Source organism: Echinops telfairi, unplaced genomic scaffold (genome assembly GCF_000313985.2).
Source record: "Echinops telfairi isolate 266 unplaced genomic scaffold, ASM31398v2 ScPeMD7_7469;HRSCAF=8507_0, whole genome shotgun sequence".
Taxonomy (NCBI): Eukaryota; Metazoa; Chordata; class Mammalia; order Afrosoricida; family Tenrecidae; genus Echinops; species Echinops telfairi.
The window spans coordinates 82,579,786-82,602,630 of NW_022111372.1; the positions used below are offsets into that span (position 1 = coordinate 82,579,786).

Here is a 22,845-nt window from a genome sequence, read left to right on the forward strand (position 1 = left end):
AACTCATCACAATCCATACACACATCAATTGTGTAAAGCACATTTGTACATTCATTGCCCTCATCATTCTCAAAACATTTGCTCTTCACTTAAGCCCCTGGCATCAGATCCTCGGAAAAAGATTTCTCTCAAGAAATGGCTCACACAGTTGTAGAAATAGGGAAGTTCAGTCCAGGTCAAGCCCGGCTTCTCCTGAGTCACAGGAGCTGATGAGTACAACACAGGATGCTGAAGCAGAGACAGTAGGGGACCCAGGCTGGTGGATGCAGATGTCTCAAGTCAGCCTGATGGATTCATCAGCAGGCATCTGCTGACGGCCCCTGGGACAGCAGCAGGAGACTAAGGGACCGGATGTAAGATCCAGCTCCAGCAGAAGTGGAAGAACAAAGAGGACTTGACTCTGTTTGTGTCTCTCGCTATACAAATAGGGTTATCACACCAAGGAGGTGTCAAAAGGCTGTACTCAGCTGATAAGGTGAGCTCTGCCCCTACCCTTACCCAGGAGTGTCTACTTGACACCATCCCAAACCATCACAAGCATTGGTTGTGAATCCAGGCAAGACTAAGCCTTGATATCGTCAACCTTTTCTCCATTTATCATTGTGTTTCCTATTAGTCCAGCTGTGAGGATTTTAGTTGTTGGTTTGTTGTTGTTGTTGTTTTTACATTGAGTTGTAACCTATGCTGAAGGCCCAACCCTTGATCTTCATCAGCAAGTGCTTCAAGTCCCCGATTTCAGCAAGCAAGGTATGTCATCTATATGTTGAGGGCTGCTAAGAAACCTTCCTCCAGTCCTGATCCCACAACCCTGACTCACACCTTTGCTGAATTTAAGCCATGCAGCATTTCCTTCATCTGTTCACACAACTGCCTCTTGGTCTGTGTACAGGTTCCACATGAGCACACTGCGGTGTTCTAGAATTCCCATTCTTCTTAAGGTGATCCATAGTTTGTTATGACCCACACACTCAAATCCTTTGCATAGTCAATAAAACACAAGTAAACATCTTTCTGATCTTCTCTGCTTTCAGCCAAGTTTCATCTGACATCAGCAATGATATCCCTTGTTCCACATTCTCTTCTGAATCCAGCTTGTCAATGTACTTTTGCATACGTTATTGGATAATATTCAGCAAAATTTTACTTGCACGTGGTATCAATGATATTGTTCTATAATTTGAGCATTCTGTTGGGTCACTGTGGGGGGAGGTCAGATGCGCAGGCATTCCCCCACTGAGGGCAATCAGTTGCCAGACTGCTGTCTCATCCCTCCACAGGGGTGGGCCTGCTCCCTGCCTCTGGGGACAATGGACAGGCTCCTGTAGGTGGAGTTTTCATCCTACTAATAATGGTCTCTATCTGTTGGGCCAGGGACAGGCCAAACTGGCTGTCCCTCTTCCTACTGCATGTATGCCCCTAGACCACCCCCTCATTACTGTGTAACCTATAGTGCAGCCCCTTCCTGTGACGTATGTCTCTACCTGTAATTAGTGGGCTGGCTTGCCCCCAAAAGGTATATAGGTGTGAGTCAGCAATATAGATCTCTCTCTCTGACTCTGAGCTCCTTGCTGCTCACTCCCTGGTCACTCCCCTCTCCCTTGTTCCCTTCCCCTCCTTCCCTTCCCCCTCTCTCCACGTGGACCACCAAGCTGGGCTGAGGCGAGCAATGCTATCATGTAATGTGTCTGACTGTATTATTGTAATATCTCTCATGCTCTCGATGACTTTAATATAATGCTTATATATCTCAACCGTACAATTGTGCATTACTGAACCCAGAAGTAGTATTACTGAACCAGTGAGTTCAAGCAGCGGGTGGGGCTGGCACCCCACTCCCCCAGCGCCATTTTTAAATTTCATACTACAGGTCACCTTTCTTTGGAATGGGTACAGATATGGATCTCTTCTAGTCCATTGGCCACGTAGCTGTCTTCCAAATTTCTTGCCACAGATGAGTGAGTGCTTTCAGGTCTTCACCAGCTTGTTGAAACATTTCCATTGGTGTTCCACCAATTCTTGGAGCCTTGTTTTTGCCTAATGCCTTCAATGCAGTTTGGACTTCTTTCTTCAGCACGATTGGTTCATCTTCCTGTGCTGCTTCCTGAAACAGTTGAATGTCAGCTAGTCTTCTGTGTATTCATTACATCTTCTTTTGATGCTTCAGGCACCATTCAATATTTTGTCCAAAGAATCTTTCAGTATTTCAAAGTGTGAGGCTTGAATTTTTTCTTGAGTTCTTTCAATATAAGATATGTTGAGCGTGCTCTTCCTTTTTGGTTTTTTGATTATAGAAATAAATTGTATATTTTGTTTTAAAGTTTTTCTTTTGTCTTCTTGAGCTGCCTCTTGACATTTTCTGGTCAGGTTTTTGGTCTTCATCATTTCTTCTTCTTTTTTTTTAAAATATTTTATTTATTTTTTATTTTCATCATTTCTTCTATTTGCCTTAGCTACTCTGTAATTAAGAGCACATTTCAGGGTTTCTCCAGATATCCACTTTGATCCTTTCTTTCTTTTAAAAGACTCTTTGTTTTCTTCATAGATGATGTTCTTGAGCTCATCCCACAGCTCACCAGGTCTTCTGTCATTAGTGTCCCAGGCATCAAATCTCTTCTTGAGATGTTCTAGAAATTCAGCTGGGAGGGACTCAAGGCCATACTTTGGCTTTGAATTTCCTTCAGCTTCAACCTGAGCTTACATATGAGCAATTGATGATCTGTCCCACAGTCAGCCTGGCCTGGTTTTAACTACTGAAAGTGGGCTTCTCTGTGGTCTCTTCCCACAGACGCAGTCAATTTTATTTCTGTGTGTTCATTCTGGAGAAGCCCATGTGCAGACACCTTTGGTGGTGTTGAAAAAGATGTTTGCTGTGAAGAAGTTGTTGATCTTGCAAAATTCTATCATTGTCAGGGTAAACCAGCCTCTGACCACCGCAGGGTCCATAGGTGCAATTGAACGGTTATAATATGTAAAGATCATAATCAAGTCATAGAAGATAGGAGATACAGGAGAGAGAGTAAAATAATGCCGTCAGACACATTGTATGGTAGCATGCTCACCTCCAGGACAGCCATGATCCCAGCAGCCAGGTCGGAGCAGAGAGAGGGAGGAGGAGGAGAGAGAACATATTTCTAACCGAGGCTTATATATCCTTAGGAGGCATGCAAGCCCCCCTGATTGCAGGTAACCACATACGTAACAGGAAGGGGCTGTCCAATAGGCATATGAGTGACAGGAAGGGGATGAGGTAGGGGTGTACACGCAATAGGAAGGGGAGGGACTAGGGGTACACATGTGAAAGGTGGGTGGATCCTAGATTCAAGATGGCAGTCTAATCTTGATCCTCCTTGAGCCGGCTTGAGTTTGTCTCCGGGCTCAATCACTACCCTTATCAGTAGAGCATGAGCCCCACCTGTGGCGGGCAGACAATAGCGTCTGATGGCTCTAGATGACTGATGCCCTCCGGAAGAAAACTTCTAAACAGCTGACTTCACAAAGTGCCAGCCAGCAGGTGCAACCTGGGGGAAAACCTGTCTGCATCCTTCTTCTCGTTGCTATCAGCAAGGCCATATTTTCCAACATTCCTCTTTGCTCCCAACTGTTTGCAATCCCATCACCAGTAATTATCATTGCATCTTGATTACATGTTTGATTAATTTCAAACTGAAGACATTGGTAAAACTCTTCAATTGATGCATCACCAACTTTAGTGGCTGGTGCATAAATTCGAATAATCCCTGTACCGACTGGCTTTCCTTGTCTAGGGATCACTATTAGCCTATCACAGACAGCATTGTCCTTCAAGGCAGAGCTTGACATGCCCTTTTGTCTGTGAATGCGACAGCATTCCTCTTGATTGTATCATTCCTGGCATAGTAAGCCACATGATTTTCTGATGGAAAAGAAGGCCAATATCAGTCCATCTCTGCGCACTATTGCCTAAATAGTGATCTTTATGTGTTCTGTTTAATTTTTGATGACTTCCACTTTGTCTAGATTCATACTTCGTACATGCCAAGTCCCAATTGCTAGTAGATGTTTGCAGCCATGTCCTCTCATTTGGGGTCGGGTCCCATCAACAAAGGCCTAACGCCTGTGGGCTCTGCTCCCTGCACGGCACTCTGGTTGACTCGACTTGGAGACGGCGGCTCTTCCTCAGGCCTCCTTTGAGCGCCTTCCGAACTGAGGGCTCCCCTCTGGCACGGCCTCTGTGATGCCCTGCTGCTAGTCAGCAGGATTTCCGGGTCTGACAAAGTCCACTGCTCGCCACTGGGCTTTCAGTGGTGAGTGCCCCTGAAGTGACAGCCCCTCCTTCTTTGTCCTCTGAACTTTGTCTCGGCTTCCTGCTGAAACCTGTTCACTTCGAGTGATCCAGCTGCATGTGAAATACCAGGGGCATAACTTCCAGCACCTCAGCATCACAAGCAGCCTCGGCAGGATTGCTGTGACCTGGAAATGCGCAAACTCGGCACCTCCGGGTACCTAGTTTCAGAGAGCAGGTGCACATAGGCACGCGGAGGCCGGTCAGAGCCCTGCGCTGGTGAAGAGCATGTGTCCATCAGCAGAGGAATGGCCGGGTGAAGGGAGAAGAGTCACATGACGGCATACTGCCCAGCCATTGCAGAACCACAGACTAGACTTACGTGTATTCAATAGGGTAGCTTTCAACAACATGACATCGATTGAGACAAAGCAGTTCCAGGAATGGAATGCAAAGTATTAAACACTACCTCCCCTTTCCCTCCCTCCACCCCACACACAGGAAAAGCAAGGTCCCCTCCAGGTAAGTGCATACAAAAAGTTCTGGGGTCCATCACGCCTACCCGACGACACTGTAACCTTTGGGTAGAGAACTGAGATCGAAAGTCAATGGACCTTATCTGTAACTGGTCTTTAGATATATATTTAAGTTTTAAGAAAACAAAAACCTAGCTCCACACACAGGGTTTGCCTCGTGGCCTGGGGACAGTGGGAAGAGGAAAGTCTTGGTCCCTGGGACAGAAATGCAAACACTCAGCCAGGGGCTAGGGTCCAGCCAGAAAGTCTCCTGCCTAGACCACCCCAGCTTTGGCAGCCATGACCAGGCCCCACCAGAGCAGCCCGGGCAGTTTCCAAGCCAAGTAGCCCTCAAGTCTGACCCTTGACTGGGAGCCCAGAGGCTGGAGTCTGAGCCTAGCTGACCACCAACACTGTCCGTCTTCCTCTCTAGCCTCGCTGTCGCTTCTGTCTCCAGAGGGACCTGGGCTCTGGCCCTCCTTCTGCTGGTGGGAATGTGCCTTGAGGAATGGGCTGGCTGGGGCCTGGACCCCAAGCTGGACAGCTCAGAAGCTGCCTGTTGCAACTGAGGCCTGCTGAGGGTTTAAATAGCTGGGCAGGCGGAGTCGGAGAGCTCCAGGAGAAGTGAGGAGTCAGTAGTCTGCCATGGCTTCACGGCGCCTGTTGGCTCAATTCTTCCCATGAGGCCCTAGCTGGCCATTCAGCTGTTTACGAACAGCGTTCTGAGCGACTCCTTCTCGGGGCTGACCAGCCCCATTCTTTCAGCCTTTTCTCATGACACCTGGTCTCCAGACCTAGCCAGGTCCTGGTGTCCAGCGTCCGTCTGTCAGACAGAGATAGACTCCATGTGTGGTCTCAGCAGGTGCCAGAAGTGCTGGCCTGAGGCCTCCTCTCCGTGGACCTCCCTCCTCCTCACTGAATGTGGCCCAGGCCGGAGGATCAGGTCCAGAAATAGCATCAGACCAAGGAAGCCAAGTGCATTTGAAATGTATCCCCCATCCACGACCAAGGCCTTTCTTCACTGGGCCAAGTCCCTCTCTCCTTTCCCACAGCTTGTTTTGGTTCCCCAGTGCCCAGGACAGAATCGGAAGCTTACCCCTTTCCAATTCTACCTTGTTGGTGTGTCCATGTTTTCAGCCTGCAAATAATGATCCATTGTATCCACTCCCACCGGGTCAGTTCTGACTCCGGGACCCGTGTCTTGCAGATAAGAACTTTGCTGCAGAGAGAGGTCTTACAAGGCTGTGGTCTTTTGGAAACAGTTCACCAGGGCTTTTTTCTTCCTAGTTGTCTCTGCGTGGATTCAAACCAGCAATCTTACATCAAGTAGTGGAGTGCTTAACTATTTGTCACACCCAGACACTCCTATAAAAATAATAAGCGCTATTATTTATCGAGAGCTTGTTCCTTGCCAGAAATGCTGCGTGTGGCTGCTCCTATCATCCTTGTAACACTCTCAGAGCACGGTGTTCAGGAAGTCGTGTCTTACAGGTAGGGAAGTGGAGACACAGAGAAGTCAAGTGACCTGTCCAGGACCGCTCAGCTTGGCACGGAGTCTGCATTTGCTCCCGCACGGAGGGTCCACGCTCTCACCCTGGTGGCCAGCCTTTCATTGTCCCTCCACTCTGGGACAGCTTCCCAAGCCCTGCTGGCACACTGGCAGTAGGTCAGCAGGAGAAGAGATCTGGTGACCTGGTCCCATACAGATGGCCACCTACAGGGCAGTCCTACTCTGGCTGGCAGGGTCACGATGAGTTGGAATCAATTCAGGGGCATTCAGTAACAAGCTTCTTCCAAAACAATGATGGTCGTGAGGAAACGTCTGAACTGTCCCAGCGCTGATGAGATTTGGGTGTAACCACCCAGGAAGGGAGCCCTGGTGGTGTAGTGGTTACAGATTCAACTGCTCACTGCAAGGACAGCGGTTTGAAACCACCAGGTACTCTGTGGGAGAAAGAAGAGGCTTTCTACTCCTGTAAAGAGTTACAGTCTTGGAAACTCATAGGGCAGTTCTACCCTGTCCTGTAGGGTCACTCTGAGCCCTCGCCAACTCAGTGGCAGCGAGCAGACTGTGATAGGTAGGCTTATTGTGCCATCCTGGCCAATAGGAACATATGGGATGAATAAGGTCCCAGTTTGATTGGAGGGCAAAGAGATAAATGGCTTGGCAAGCCCTGACTCTCTCTCTCTCTCTCTCTCTCTCTCACTCTCTGGTGATCGGACCAGCATGCGGCTGCTAGTTCCCTGCCTCAACTCATGAGCTACACTACCTGTGGGACTGCCAACCATGGATTGTGTCACTAGAGCTTGAGGTTTCTTCAAGACCTGCTTCGCCATGCTGCTGGTGTGTACATCGCTTGAGCTTGGGACTGTCGGATCTTGTCGTCTTTCCGACTGTTGGTGACATTTCACTACATTTCACTACAGAAGATTCAGCGGTCTGCTTCCTTGACCTTGGACCCGGTGAAGGACTTCCAGTATATTAACTGTTCTATGGAAGTGAGTTGAACTGAGCCCTCTGTCCTGTGGTGTGGACTAATTAGCTATTATATTCCTTTGTGATATATGTATAATCATAAGTGCCCTGGTTTGTTTCTCTAGAGAACTCTGCCTAACACTGAGGCCTAAAAAGAACGCACATCAGAGCGGTGGCCCACGGCAGGTCTGGGGCAGTCTGACACACTCGGCTCCGTCCCAGCTCGGCTCCTGCAGAGCTTGCCTTAGGGATCTAGGCAGGTTGGCCTTGCTGAGCCTCAATCTCTTCAGCTGCAGAAGGGGAGGAAGACGCAGCATCTGCCTCGCTCCACCCCACTACTTCACCGAGCCCGATGCCCTTCTCCACGGACTGGGGTCTCCTGACCACACGTGCAGGGTATATGGGATGAGGTCTTGCCGGCTTTGCCTCCGAGGAGCATTCCGGCTGCGCGCCTTCCAAGGCAGGTTTGTCCTGTGAGCAGTCCGCGGTCCTTCCAGTCGTCTTCCCCGGCTCCACCACTCGGATCATCCGCTCTTCTTCAGGCTGCCTGCTCCATGTGCAGCCTCCCATGCCTGTGAGGCTGCTGAAAATACCAGGGCTTGGGCCAGGCGGGGTGTAACAAGAGGAAGCCCTTCAAGCGGATGCCTGGAAGACACGGGACTGCACGGATGGACTCAAGTGTAAGACAGCTGTGAGCATGGCGCAGGACCTGCCCTGCTTTGTTCTGTTTTCCACCGGCTGCCGTGTCAGGACGACTCTACAGTACCTAACCGCAACGAGGACCCTACCCGGATGGGGCAAGGGTCCAGCAAGACGTGTGACCCATAGGTCCAGGCTGACCACCTACTACCTGCTGGGGCGCTGTGTCTAGCCAGAGCCCAGCTTGCGCTTAGCTAGTGTCTAGGACGCAGCCTGTCTTGCAGAGAGGGTGCAGTGGGCACGGCTACTGCTGTGGCTGGGCTGGCTGTGGGCAGGAGCAGCGCCTTACTTGTTGAAATTCCGGTACTCCTCGGGGCTGGACGTGTGGCTTCGGCCTTCCCCCTGGTAATCCCCGTAGCTGATGAGCTCCTGCCACGGGCAGCGGTAGCCCTTTGGGATGGCCGTGTGGTTGAACTTCTCTGGCGGGATGGCCTTCAGGGGCTCCTTGTAGCCTGTGGGTGGGGCAGGGCACAATGGAGGCTGGGGAGTGGGGGCGCCACCCCTTTCTCGCTCCACCTTCACTCCTGCCCACTCCCTCGGACTTGGTTCCAGCAGGGACAAGCAGAATTTAGGGAAGAGGTGAAGGGTGTGTGTGTGTGTGTGTGTGTGTGTGTGTGTGTGTTGCCACCGCCCCCAGTAAGGGGCACCCTTTTCCATCCCTGGAGCCTGTAGGGCTGCAGCAGAGAGAAGCCATGGATTAGCAACGAGGGGTTAGGCTGTGTGACCTTGGGGCATCATTGCCCCTTTCAGGGCTTCAGTGTTCTGCACAGGAGGGTGGAGCAGATGCCCCCTGGGAACCTTTCCTGCTCCACAGTCGAGGGTCCCTATGATTCCCCCCACCCCAAAGCCCGGTCCCAGGACCTTTGTAGACCACTCACCAGGCGCCAGGGCGCTGGGAGTGTGGGTGCGCTCTGCTTGGGTGGCTGCGGGACAGGCGTCCTCCGGGGCCCCGAGGGCTACCGGGATGGTGTTGGGCTCAGGGTGGTAATCCACTTCCTGGCCCTCGGGGCCATTGACCCCCTGCATGGACACAGGCATGGGCGCTCAAAGGCTGCGGTGACAGGCCACAGCAGGGCCGCCTGGCCCCTTCCTTCTCCCCCAAGCCCCATCTCCCAGGCCCTACCTACCTTGGCTCTGGCAGCAGCAGGCTCCGCGGTTAGCGCCGCCTTTCCCTTGGCGCTTCCAGCCAGGAGCTGTGAGAGCGAATTCATTACTGGGAGGATCAGGGAGCAAGGGGCCAGAGACCTCCCCACCCAGAAAGAGGAGAGTAACCTTAGCGAGCACTTGGGAGATTTGGGGAGAGTGAGTTAATACTGAGTTAATAACTACTGGGCCAGAGGCCAAATCTGAGCTGCTTCTGTAAACTTGGCTCTGGGCAAGAAAGCCTGGCTTCCTTCTCTAGAAAACGGGGATGGGTGCTCACATCTCCCGCATGGGCTCCACGAACAGGAGGGAGATGTCGTGATCACCATCCCCGTTGAACAGTGATAAGCAAAGTGCTAGCCCCCAGGCCTGTGCCTGCCTCTGTTAGCCTCCAGTTCAGCCCAGGAATGGTGGCCTTGTGGATTATGCACTGGCCTGTTCACTGCAAGGTTAGCAGTTTGAAACCACCAATTACCTGCTCTGAGAGGAAAAAATGAGACTGTCTACCGCCGCAAAAGGTGACAGGCTTAGAAACCGATAGGGGCAGTTCTACTCTGTCCTTATAGGGCCACCACGAGTCAAAATTGATTGGCTTGGGGAATATCAGGTAGCTTCAAAGAGTTCTGGGAAATTTGCATCATCTTTTAATTCCATTTCCCCTCTTGGTGGGTCGTGGTCAAAGCTCCCTGCCTGAGTCTTTCTTGCCTCATTCTCCACCTACAGACTGTCCGTTGGCCTTTTCCCTTCTGCGCGGGGGCAGGAAAGAAAAGGGCATTGCGTGTTCCCTGCCTTACTTAGCCCAAGTCTCACCTAAACCCTGCCCACTGTAAATTCAGCCCAAAGCATGAGATGGTTGTTCAGTTTCTGCAGGAGCCAGCACCCCTTCTCTGCCTGCTCTTCCACCCAGTCTACAATATATCTCCTATCTGGGCAAAGATGCCCACAGTGAACACCCCTCTAGGGCCCACAGCAAGGCTGGGGCTGCATCTGATAAGAACCTCACCGCTGGTCCTCAGCCGAGCTCTGTGGCTTTAGGCTGCCCGCTGCCCCTGTCTGGCCATCGTTTCCTCGGGAGCATAGGGGTCCACTCACCACCCGCTGGCTGGCTGCCAGTTCAAAGGTGAACCTCTGCACGCGGCGCTGCCTCTTCAGGAAGAGCAGGGAGCCCCGGTTGTTGCGCAGAGATAGCTCCTCCAACATCAGGTCCTGGGGCACGCTCAGCTTCTTGCCCAGGTTCAGGGAAGGGGCTGCCGGAGAGGCCAGGGTGGGCTCAGCCCTCCAGCCTGGAGGCACTTCCATCCACACGCAGCCTCTGAGGCACTGCCTCATAGCACTGCCCTGCTCCCCCCACACTTGCCCACACGGGGTGTCAGCATTGTGGGGGGCCTTTGTCCCCTTGCTAGGTGGAAAAAGACACCTCCACATTTAGGAGTTTTGCGTGTGTCCCTGCTCAGTGAAGGAGAGCACTGTGGTGTGCATCCCATGCATTTCCTGGGTGGATCTTTGCCCACCCTAGCACCGGGTGGGAGAAGAGGGCAGATGCTCAAAAACCAGCACACAGACTCACTGCCATCGAGTCAGTGCTGACTCATAACGACCCTATAGAACAGAGCAGACCTGCCCCTGTGGGTTTCCGAGACTGTAACTCTTTAGAAAGCCGCATCTTTCTCCTATGGAACCGCTAGTGGTTTCAAATTGCTGACCTTGCAGCTAGCAGCCCAATTCAAACCCACCACATGGATAAGGGGCATGACAGAGAGAGAGAGAGTTCATGAATTGCTGCAATGTCTTTGGCCTGAGTTTCTGGAAGGATGAGGCAGCCACTCACTGGGATAAGAGAGACTTGGGAGGGGCTGGCAGAGAGAGAATGTTTGGAGAAAGATCTGGAGTTCCATTTAAAAATCACCCTTTATCTTCATTTTTTAAAAAACAAAAGAAAAGAAAAAGCATATGTGTACAGTGAAGAAAGAAGAGACGGTTTTTAAAGTACTATTAAAGCACGATTGTCTGTTACCCAGAGAGTACCATTTTATACCATCTTATATAGCCTTTTGTATAGTTTAAAATGACTAAGCACTCATATAAGCAGCCCTAGTGGCTCTGTATATTAGGCTTTGGGCTGCACCAGCCTCCCTGCAGGAGACAGGTGACGCTGCCTGCTCCCTTAAAGCTTTACAGCCTTGGGCATGCCATCCAGTGTCCCCGAGTCAGAACTGACTCGACGGCATCCGGTTTGGGTTTGGGATGTATAGTGTCCAAAACCGATGATCTAGAATCCATGTCCAAAATCTAGAATCTAGGAGATTCTAGCTGAGATTAAATCATCGTGGAGATAGTTTGTAACCTGCTTTTCCCACTCTGCCAAGTGAACACGCTTTTGTTTTGTCTAATGCTCAGTCCATATTCAAACTCCCCTGTTGCCAAAATCAGGCACTGCAAGTCTGAGAAGCCTGTGGACATCTGAGCAGAGGCTGAGGAGGGAGTGGGGTACATGCATCTGGTGTTTACGGCAGAGAGCAGACCTGTAGACAAAACTGTGGGCGTCCCCAGGGTATAGGTGGAATTTTAAGGACCACCTAGCTGAGATCACCAAGGGAGGGAGAGCAGAGAGAAGAAATCCCAAGACCAGGGCCCACGACCACCAACATTCAGACCACACGATCAGGGGGCCAACCCAGGATCTGGGAAGGCACGTTCCGTGAGGCAGGAAGGAACCAAGAATGTCCAGGACACCACATGGGGAAAGTGCTTCTGGGCCAACAGAGTGGGCAGTCTTGCCAAGTGCTGCTGATATGCTGAGGAAGGTGACGGCTGGGCGCTGATTGTCAGTCACAGTTAGCAACCGTGGGCCACTGGTAATCTTCACAGGAGCCATTTCTACGGAATAGTTGGGTGTGAACGCCTCATTAGAATCTGTTTAGAAGAAAATGAACCGAGGAACAAGTCTAACCAATCTAGCCCAATCTAGCAGGTGGCATGTTCTACAGGGCAACTGGCCTGGCTTCTACAACAAGTTACTGCAAAGATGGGTGGGGGGTAGGGATGGTGTTCAATTAAAGGAGACTGTGGTTCTGAATGGAAACCAACCACAAAATGACACTGTGTAAGAAATGGGAGGAAATGCAATACGGAATTGGCTTTCTGACGGTATTAAATGATTGTCCGTTTTGTCCAATGGGCTGATGACCTTGTCCGTCATGGAAAGACATGTCCTGCATTTTCCCTCCAAGATTAAAAAAAAAGTAGTAAAATATTGATGGCATCCTTGGGTGCTGCAAGTGGTTCACAAGCTCAGCTGCTGGCTGGTAGGCTGGAGGTCTCAGGCCAGGCACAGGCAGGTCGGAAGAAAGGCCTGGGACCTACTTGTGAAAGCCAGCCATTAAAAGCCAAACGGTACCGAGGGCTCAAATAGAAAGTAAATGTTTAGAAAATGGCGATGGCAACATATGTACACATATGCTCGATACAATGGATGTAAGGATAAAATGATTAAAAATAAAAACACCATTTGGAAGGTGTGATCAGTTCTTTTAAATGGTGAATGCAAAAATGAAGATATATGTGCAACCCCATGTATTCACAGTTGTTTTTAAAAAGGATAAGAATAAAGTCCAATGACACACAGTTCTACTCTAACAGGTGCGGAGCCTCCACCAATGTGAATCCACGCCGCCCCAACGGGTCAGAACAAATACGGATGGACTTCAGATAGGATTCGGCATTCCTTGCATTTTAAGTCTGCGGTTCAGTGACAGTTTGTCTTCACAGTGTTGTGCAATCATTGCCACTCTATCTGCCCCAAACCTTGACAGCCCCCAAAACAGAAAGTCTGCATCCAATAAGCGAGAACACCCCAGTGCTCCCTCCTCCCAACTCTTGGACCCCCTCATCGACTCCAGTCTCTGTGCATCGCCTGTGCTGGATGTTTCGGATAAGGGGATCATCCAATGTATGTCCTTCTGCCTCTCAGTTCTCTCTTACCATGCGCTCATCTGGTTTTTCATACTTTGAGAAGTATCTTTGGAATGTGCTCCAGAGCAATCCCAGGACAAGCGGGGACGGACTGGGGATACGTACTTCTACTTTTGTGTTTGTTTGGATATGGTCCTGATGAAAGGTTAACGAGAGAGAGAGGATGGAAATGAGGCACAGACAATGGCAGAGAGGACTTGTGCTCTGAGGGTCATGGCTGGAGGCCACTGTGGGGTCAAGATGACTTGGTTTGGTTTCCCGGGGGGATGACGGCACGTTTGTAAGTTGGTGGGAGGGGAGGCTTGCTGAAGGGAGGGCCTTGCGCAGGAGCGAGGGGACGGGTGGGCCAGGGTACAGTTAGGAGGTGGGCTGCAGACCAGAGGGACAGCAGAGGGCACAGACACCAGTGCAAGCTTGCGGGCAGATGTGGGGCCGGGAGTTTGCACCAGTTGTCCCCTGAGAGCTTCGTCTTTCTCGGGGCAATGAGAAGCCAGGTCCTTAGCTGAGAATGAAGGCTGGGGTGGTGGTGGGGGATATTGGAGTTTGGGGAGAGAGGTGAAGGGCTGACAAAGTCCACTGGGAGAGTAGTATGGGGAGCGAGTGGCGAGGAGGTGGGGCAGCACTGAGGGCTCACTCAGGAGCTGGGCTTGCTTCTATATAATACAGCACTAAGCAGCCTTTTATAGAGGAGCAGGCGGTTTCCACTCTTCCACCACGTATGTACAGCGCGTCTACGTGCTAGTCATAGAAGGAAATTCACTGTAGGTTAAGTAAGAGGAAAATTAGACGTTCCTGAAGAATGTGTGTCCTAAGACCCCATTTAGATACTTGAGAAACAACTGCTTGTTTGTGGACGCAAGCAGACACGCCAACGGTGAGCAGTGACTACGCATTCCCTGAGTGATGCGGACGGTCAGCTACTGAGCTAAAGGTTGGCACCGAGGAAGAAAGGCCTGCCCACCTGCTTTCCCAAAGGCCATGGTCAGGAAACTGTGGAGCAGTTCCATTCTGTAACTCCCGGGGCCGCCGCGAATATTGGAATGGACCCCACAGCAAAGGTCTAGCTACGGGAAGAAGGCGGGCCGGAAATGCCTTTCTCTCTTTGACTTAAAAAGATGAAAGACTGTTTATACCTACATGCACTGCAAAAGGCCCACTTGAATCATATTCTTAAATCCTATCCAGATGAACTGAGCAATGGATAAAGCATGTTTGAATAAGCAATTCCTTTTCTAGGGGTTCGTTCTCGGGGAAATAAACATTCCCAAATGTATTTGAAAAGTGAAATAAACATGTCCAAATATATAAACGATGTGTATATATCAGTAAGTAGATAGACGTACTTATTAAACCCGCTGCCATAAACAGCCATGTGTATGCAGAAGACATAAGTTCATGGATGTTTATGGCAGTGGGTTTAAAGAAAGTCGTGGTCTGCTCATAGTGGATACTGCTGCCCAGGTGTCTTGGAGCCGCACCTAACAGTTCACAGAGGCCACCTTCTGCAGAGGCTCACCCAGTAGGAAGGATGCTTGCCTGGCCCCTTTGCCTCAGGTGGGATGAATTCTTGGGCACAATTCATGCTCCAGGGTCTCCCTTGAGGTCAGACTGAACCTGGACCACATCCTCGCTTAAGCAATGTCCTGCATCCTGGGAGCATGTCCTCAACAAGTCACATGACCAGAATCCACCGCCTCCACAGAGCATCCCAACCTCAGGCAAGCCTCCGCTCCTTGACCACCATTAGGCTGAGTAAGCTTACTATGCGATGTCCCAACCACAGCCCGATGGGAGGGTGGGGAGGGGAGGCCGAGAGAGCAGTCATCTGAGGATGGAAAGAAGTTTGTGGTATGCGGCTAAGAGAAAACCAACAAGACCCGTGTGACATGAAGGCCGCGGAGAACAGATGCGTCCGAGACTGTGGCTCAGAGACTCAGTGGAACAGAGCCGAGGCTATGGTGCCTCCTTGGCCGGAGTCCAAGAGACTGTTGGACAGAGCAACAGGCTGGCTTCCGAGAGGCTGAGAACCAGAGAGAGACGTGGTTGCTGGTTGAGGAGAGGCGCTGCTGTGGACCAGTGACTGGAGCCTTACTGTTTACTGCTCCTGACTTGTGGAAACCCATCACCTTCCATAATAGACTCATAATCGTGACGATTGTCTGTTGAGTTCCGTGTGGCCATCGCAACAATTTGTTGACCGCAGCACAGATGGAGAGTGCCGTGGGCGGGACAGTTAGGGTCAGAGTAGGTAAGGAAGGGTGGAGGGTGGAGGCATGTGTGACCCCTGCCTCCTGGCCCCAGGGAAGCCAGAGGAGGTCTGCGCTGCCCTCCTCCATTGCTGTTTATTGCAGAGACCAGGAGGGCTAGAGCAACATCTCACCTCAGCCACCTACCAGGTAGATGGCCACCCAGCCCCTGAGAGCCTCCGCTTCCGAATGGCAATGAGAACAATGTTGAACTGACAGGGCTGCTGCGTGGTCAGATGTCACCAGGCCTAAGAGGTCTTAGCATGTATCTGGTAACAATGCACTAAAGATGCTCTTGTTTCAATACTTCACAAAACACAATGGCTGTGGTCTCATGGTGAGACCATGAGATTTCTCTGCTCTTTCTCCATTCTACTTTAGTTTCAACATTGTCTTCAGTGAGCACTCTAGCAATAATGAACAAGTGATACACTTCAAGTCAGGTGTACCTGATGTAGGCCAATATTCAGGGACAACTGGTTGGGGTGTTTGGTTCTCGTCAATATTTTAGGTTCCGGAATTATTTGGAAACCTGGTGGTGTGATGGTTAAAGCACGCAGCTTCAACTGTGAGGTCCGTGGTTCGAACCTACCTTGGGAGAAAGGTGAGGCTGTCTGCATCTGTAAAGATTTGCCACCTTGTCAACCCCGTGGAGCAGTTCTCAGCCCTGCAGGGTCCCTATGTGCCCCGATTGAGCGGATGGCAGTGGGGTTCGTTTGGCTTTTGTCATTAATTATTTACTAATTATTATTTAATGAATAATTAATTATTGAGAACAGCGGTCGGAGCCTGCCTCTTCCAGCTCAGTACCTCACCGAGAACCCTGGTGCCCACCAGAGCGGGCAAGGGAAAAAACACAAAAGAAGTTAAAACAACGATGCTGTACAATGTCTTAGCTACATCTTAGAGCTCTGGGGGAATCTGAACACTGGGCTCACCGTCCCCCTGCATCAGAACCATCTGGGCCGATGTGGGAGCCCTGTCCCAGGCACTGAGTCAGGCTCCCTGGGGGTGGGTGCCAGGAACCTGTGTTCTTAGGCAATGTTAGCGGTCACTGTGGTTCACAGTAAAGCTCGAGGACACTGACCGGGTTGAATTCATTTTTTTAAGTTGGGATTTAATGCATCTAACCTATCATTCCCTATTTCAATCACATCAAGTAAAGTCGTACACTTCCTACCAGAATCCGTTTTCCACCGTTCTTTTTCTGCATCACCGCTGTGCTCTCCCCCCACACCCTGATTCTACTCGCTGTCCCTGGACGGTCAGCCATCCTGGCTTTCACACGCTGAAAAGCGGAAAAGCACATAACACAGCTTCAAGAGGGCGGCCTCCATGGACATAACACCGCTGAGCTTGAATTAATTTTTAAAATACTTGAAATGCCCTAAAGGCCAAATGAACAAATTGCGAAATTAAGGAAGAGGCCTTGTGACACCGAGACACACAAATCTGAAGAAGCTTTGTTCAGGTGAAATTGTTGGAGTTGAGTTGGGGAACCTGCTCTGCCCACTCTTCCAGCCTTGTCTCTAGCCCGGAGGCTGGGCTGCGTGCAGCCTTCCTGCAGACCTTGGGGCAAGGTTGGCTATGAGGAAACAAGCAAAGTAAAACCCCCCACCCGTGGCTGTTGGCTCAGTTCCAACAGAGGCCCTGTGTGTTACACAGCAAAACCGCTCCACTGGGTCTCATGGACTGGAATCTTTATGGAAGCGGATCACCAGGGCTTCCTTCCTCTGCTTCAAGGGATGGGTTTGACCTCCAGCCTTTAGGTTAGGAGTAGAGTACAAACAGAGTGCGCCACAGGGAGGGCTTGTATTGAGAGCCCTCGGAGCTGCATCTGGCACAGAGGTCAAGAATTGTCCATGGCCGTGGGGCTAGGGCCAATGTTCTCTCTGGAGCATGGGACTCTAATTCTCGCCTCTCTCAATGCCCCAGGTGCTCCCTGGGACCAGCCTACATCTTGCTCAGCTCTGCCGGGGCTGGGACACAGAGAAAGGAGTCCTGCTAGCGCAGTAGGTTAAGTGTACGGCTGCTCACGGCAAGACCAGCGTTACAAACCCACCAGCCTCTCCAGGGGAGAAAGATATAGGTCCACCACGTCAGAAACCTTGCATGAGGAGCTGTGAGTCAGACTGCAGTCGACGGCAGTGGGTTTGGGAACCCACCAGGGAGGGGGGTCTAAGGAAGCTCAGCCTGGGCCACTTACCTGGTCCGTCGAGGTCGCCCCTGGCGCCCATCATAGGGTCCTTCTGCTCCTGGGGGATCATCCTGTGGAGAAGAAACCAGGCTGCAGCCATCCTCTCCAGTCCTCCCTCCCTCCCTCCCGAGCCTCCTCCAGGGCCCACCCCACAGAGGAGGTCCTCCCTGTGCAGGACGAGGCTGAGGCCCAGGAAGGGTACACATGCCTCTCCCCTGTGGCCAGGGGAGCATTTCTTCCCACGGCTTCTTCTCTTGACCAGGAGAGCTGGGGAAGGAGGTATTGGGCGGGAGGAGAGGGCTAGGCTCAGCTGTAGACCTAGCCAATCTCTAACCAGAGGATGAAACGGGTGGGAGAGGTCTAGGTCAGGGGCCAGAGGGCGTTTGGGCTCAGGGAGTGATGTAGCCAGGATGCTCCCCCCCCCCACTCAGCCCCAAGGAGACTCAAGGGCATAGGTAGCTCACTAAAGCCTTGGGACCATCACTCCACCTCCCAGTCTGCCACATCCCTGGGCCGGCCCCCTTGGCACCCTCCTCTCCCTTACCGCTTGTTCCTTCTCCGTCCCTCCGCTTGCATCCCCTGGCTCTTTCTGGGAATTATAGATTTATAAATCAGGTGAGGTGCAGAAACCTGTGAGGACTAAATCCAGCTTCCCTAACTTGCCTCCCAGAGAGAAGGCGTGAAGGCCGAGAGGACATGAGCTCCCCAAATGGCCGCCCACTCCTGTGCCTGGTACTCTGCTTCCAGGCATTTCCGAGCTGTAGTAGTTACCTGTTGGGCTACGATCTCCAGTGTCAGCGCCTGGAAACCATTCCCTGTTCTGTGACAGAAAGATGGAGCTTGCTTTCTAACCTGTAAACAGTCCAGGCTTGGAAACAGGGGGCAGTTCTACCCTGTGCCATGGGGTGGCTGGGAGTCAGTAGTCGCTTGATGGGAGTGAGCGTGGTTTGGGGTTTGCACTTATAAAAGCTGCCTGGCTCCATCTGGACCCCTCCACCCCAGGCCCTGACCCGGCTCGGGGACCCTGGCTGCCTCAACAGCTTGCTTTCCTGCTCTATACCTTGGGGCCCAGTCTGTAACACAGCAGGGTGGACTAGAGGATGGGGCAACCCTATGGACCCCGAAGCTGGATGCAAACAGCCTACAGCAAAGACATGTGTCAGCGCGGATTTGGGTGAGGGTCATGAGGGGATCGAGACTGCCCCCATTGTGACCACAAAGGGTCCCCTGTGCACAGACACTTCCTGACAGACACTCCTGACAGAAATCCACAGACCCCAGGAGGAGTGACAGGGAAGCTACTCCCCTGCATTGCCTAAAACTGCTGACACCCCACGCAGAGCTGTTACCTGCTCCACCTCTAATCCTGGGCACCCCTCCATCTTCCAGACCAGCCTAGGGCTCATAACCCCTCTCCTCCTATCCCAAGGTGCAGGCTTCCTGCTGTCCACATGCCTCTGACCCTCTGCCTGCAAGAGAGGGGCCTGGGAATTGGGCCACCTACCCCTGCCCATTCCCCAGCTCCCCCGGCATCCCCGTACCTGAGAGTGGGCAAGTGGAGGGTCAGGCTCACGGTCAATCCGTCTGTCTAGAGCTGAGAGTGCGGGGTCAGCAGTGGGTGGTCATCGAGCAGTGTGTGCCCTGTAGCCAGCTCTGGGCTCAGCTGACGAGACTCGTCCCTGCCCTGTCGTGGGTCACAGCCTTATTTCGGGCTGCAACAGGAGCCGGGGACAGATGCTAAAAGCACTAGGCCCCAGGGAAGACAGGTGCCCCGGCAGCAGTCCCTTGCAGACGGAAGGGCTTTCGTATGTGTGTTCACACACACACTAACACACTTACATGCACACCCCCAGTCACTTGGAAGTGCTAAGAGCCCCGTTAGTTGCCAGTCATTCAGCTTAACTGTTGTAACCTCAGTGCCTAGAACCATACCAGGAATGAGCTCGGTAGATACCCGTTGCATGAACGAATGAAACATTCCTAATATCTTTGCTTGACTTATTCTTTCCTTCTTTCGTGCCCCCCCCCCTTCTTTCCCTCTCGTTCCCGTCCTTCCCGCACCTTCTCGCGTTCCTGAGCCTCTCTCTACGGCTGAAAACAAACAAGGCAGAGCTGCGTCCTCAAGAAGCCCAGCCAGGCCCAGGAGTCACGCCGTAAACAAGCGGCGAGAGGCATGATGGGAAGGTGTCACTTGCTCAGCTCAGCCTGAGCTCCGAGGGGAGGGGGTGGGAGCAGTGGGGGCAGGCTTTCCAAAAGAAGCGAACTTTGGGTCAGGCCTTGGAGGATAACTGGGCACTCACTGGGCACAGGAGGAGAAAGACATCGCAAAGAAGGACATGTCATGTCTAAAGAAGTTAGACTCAAAAACCAAACTCCCTGCCATGGAGGTGATGCTGGGGGCAGGGTAGAGCTGCTGGTTGGGTCCCTGCTGCTGGGAGCAGAAGGCCTTACAGATCTGCAGCAGCGGTGGAGCTGGAGTGTGGAAGAGTGGAGAGAAGGAGGCCAGGCAGCTGGGCAGCGACCGGGTTTTCCAATGAGGTGCTTTGGAAGCATTGTGTAAAGGAGTAGAGTGGCCAGGTCCGGATAGCTCTGAGTGTCAGTGTCAAAGGACATGGGTGAGGAAGGTGCCCTGGGGGAGCAATAGTCACATGCAAGCCCAAAGGGCTAGTGGTTCAAAGCCACTTGGCAGGTGTGTGGAAGAAAGCCCTGGTGAGCTGCCCCTCGGGGCCGGGGGACAGTGCTCCTTTGCCAGATGGGATCACCATGACTCCTCAAGTAAGAGGTGTGGCTGAACTCACTAGGGTCGTAGTGGGGTGGAGGGGGAAGGGTTCGTGGGCTCTCTGGAGAGCCACTGGGCCTCGGGGAGTTTGACCTGAGAGGGGAGAAAGGAAGGAGCTCTTGGCTGTGGGTGACCGAGGAAGGGAAGGAGGGGAGGAGCTGCTTGGGGCCGGGAAAGTCCCAGAGTTCAGTTGGGGCTGGACATGGGCACAGGCTAGCCAGCAGGCAGTAGGGTACCACAGTCGGGGGTGGGATTCCTGGTGAAGAGAAAGGTTGGTCCCAGGGAAGGGTGCAGTCAGCAAGGGCGCCCTGGGCTTCTATGGTGTGTGGGTGTATGTCAGACACCCTCTTGGGCGGAAGGCTAGCCTCTGCTGCCGTGGCCTGGCCCTCAGGGTTCTGCTGGGCCTGGGTTTCTAGAGAGGAAGGGTGAGGGACAGTCCCAGGGAAGGCTGGGCCTTACCTCAGATTGGGACCCTGATCTCAGGGGAAGAGGAGCAGGTGTGGTGGTCTGGGTCCTAGCTCATGAGGGCTGCTTTGGCTTGGACGTGACCTCTCGTAATGGCTTCCTCAGGCTGCCCAGAGCACCATCCTGCCCTGAGGAAGCAGCCCAGAGCCCTGGGTCCAGTTCCAGCTCAGCCTCTCTGCTCCAGTGATCAGCCCTGTGGCCAAGGCCTGGACAGCACTGCCCTGAGATAACACCTCACCCAACTCCCTCATCGCACTCATAGGGAAGCTGAAGGGGGGAGGAGGGGCCTTACCCAGGGACATCCTGCTGGTCAACCACAGGACCAAGACTTGAACCTGTGACCTCTCTTAAGCTCTTCTATTCATTCCCACCCCTCCTCCTCACGTTGCCATCCCATGGGTCTTAAACATGGTCACTCACTCAGAGCCCCCCTGCACTCTGGTATGGGTGGGAGTAAAGGGCCCCAGATAGATTTGAAAACAACACGGAGGCAGAGGGATGCAGGAAGCATTTATTGAGAGCTGGAGCAGAATTCTACAGGAGGCGGGAAGCGGGTAAGCACTGGGGGCGGGGTGTGGGGGTAGCGTTGTGAGTCAGGGAGATGAAGGCAGTGTGGCCCTCACAGCACAACCAGAGAACGGCACCTTCTCAAGGCTGCCTCCTGCTGGCTCTTTGGGGGAAATGCAGGTAGACGTGGATCCTTTAGGCCACTGTGCCAGCCAGAGATCAGAAGTGTCTCTTCCCCAGAGAGCCTCCCAGCCCTAGCCTCCCCCACGGATGGGGGCTGCAGCAAACATGGCCGCGTATCCTGGACCTGGAGGCAGCAGCACCTTCTCCCCTCCTCCCAACATGGCCTGTGCCCCACATCCTCAGGAACCTCTTTATTCCAAAACGCTCCACTCCCACCTGGACTCTGCCATTCTGACCTCTGCTGTCCCCAGCCTTACTTAGGGGTCCCGTCGGAGGGGAGGGGAGGCCACTGCTACCCCAAATCACATTCTGTCCCTTACGTTAGCAACAGCCCGTCATCCTTCAAACGGACTTACCTTTGACCGTTAGCCAACCCAGAGGGTCCTGAAGCTAACAGTCTGAATCTCTAGAGGGCACTACCAGCCAACTCAAGACCAACACAACTCACCACCGCCAAGGGTCCCCAAGGCTTCAAGGACTGCCAGAGCCTGTGGCCAGTCTCCCCACGGGCGGGCACGGGGCACCAGACACATGCTGGACAGAGACTTGTGGAAAAGCAGTAAGGCAGGGTAGTGTCTACTCATCTGGGCACAATGTGGACCCAGGAGCTGGGGCCTGGAATTAAAGAGTGGAGTGCTTCCCCCTGAGTTCAAATCCAGTCAAGCCCCTCGCCCCCAACCCCCTTCCCTTCCTAGCACTGTGGGGTGCATTTTGGAATTTCCTCAGAGTTTAATCCCATCCCCTGCTGGAATCCCTTCTCTTGCATCCTAGCTAGCCTCTGCTTCTATTCCTGCATTAACAAGGAGCTACTTGTTTCCAAATGGACAACCCCAAACTCAAGGGCCAAGTAAAGCCACGTGGAAGCTCCTGGTCTATCTTGCTTTCTCTCCCCTGGCTCAGCTTTGAGCCTAGAACTTGCTAACAGACAGAAAGCCCAACCCCTGGGCCTGAGGGGAGCCACAGCCCCACTACCTTCCTCCGGGGGCAGGTAAGATGCCCTGGACAGAGGGCCCCAGTGGAGGGGAAGGCGGCATCAGCAGAGGCTGGGGAAGTGTTCCCATCTCCTCTCTCCAGAGGGTCAGCGGGCACCTTGAGCTGGCCCCGGAGGCCTTTCTAAAGGTCACCGCAGTAAAAATAGAGCTTGTCTGGGACAGGATGGAAAACAGCTGCTCCTGCCTGGGACCTGGTGCCAGGGGCTGTGTCAGGCCTGGAGAGGGGACATGGCCTAGGGTCTTCCAATACACCTCTCAGTTGCCAGGCTCCAGAGAGCAAAAACAGAAGGTGCGACAGGAAGGGCCTGGAACCCTAAAATGCAGCAAGCCTGGAGGGTCCATATACACAGCTCCCTGCCTCAGCTAAGGCACTGTTTGTTGTGTGCTGTGTGCAGGGTGTACATTGGGGG

General features: G+C 52.6%; 1 protein-coding gene across 1 annotated transcript in view; it reads right to left on the reverse strand.

Annotated features, from left to right (window-relative positions):
- The window catches only part of MYOZ3 (myozenin 3), a 19,545-nt gene extending 1,966 nt beyond the window's left edge, over positions 1-17,579 (reverse strand). Inside the window, exons 1-5 of the mRNA XM_013006175.1 lie at positions 17,519-17,579; positions 10,187-10,341; positions 9,091-9,144; positions 8,830-8,971; positions 8,241-8,403 (exon numbers count right to left, since the gene is read on the reverse strand). Of these exons, the coding sequence (XP_012861629.1) occupies positions 8,241-8,403; positions 8,830-8,971; positions 9,091-9,144; positions 10,187-10,341; positions 17,519-17,579 (575 nt within the window). The remainder of the gene's footprint in view (positions 1-8,240; positions 8,404-8,829; positions 8,972-9,090; positions 9,145-10,186; positions 10,342-17,518) is intronic.
- Positions 17,580-22,845: the final 5,266 nt, after the last annotated feature.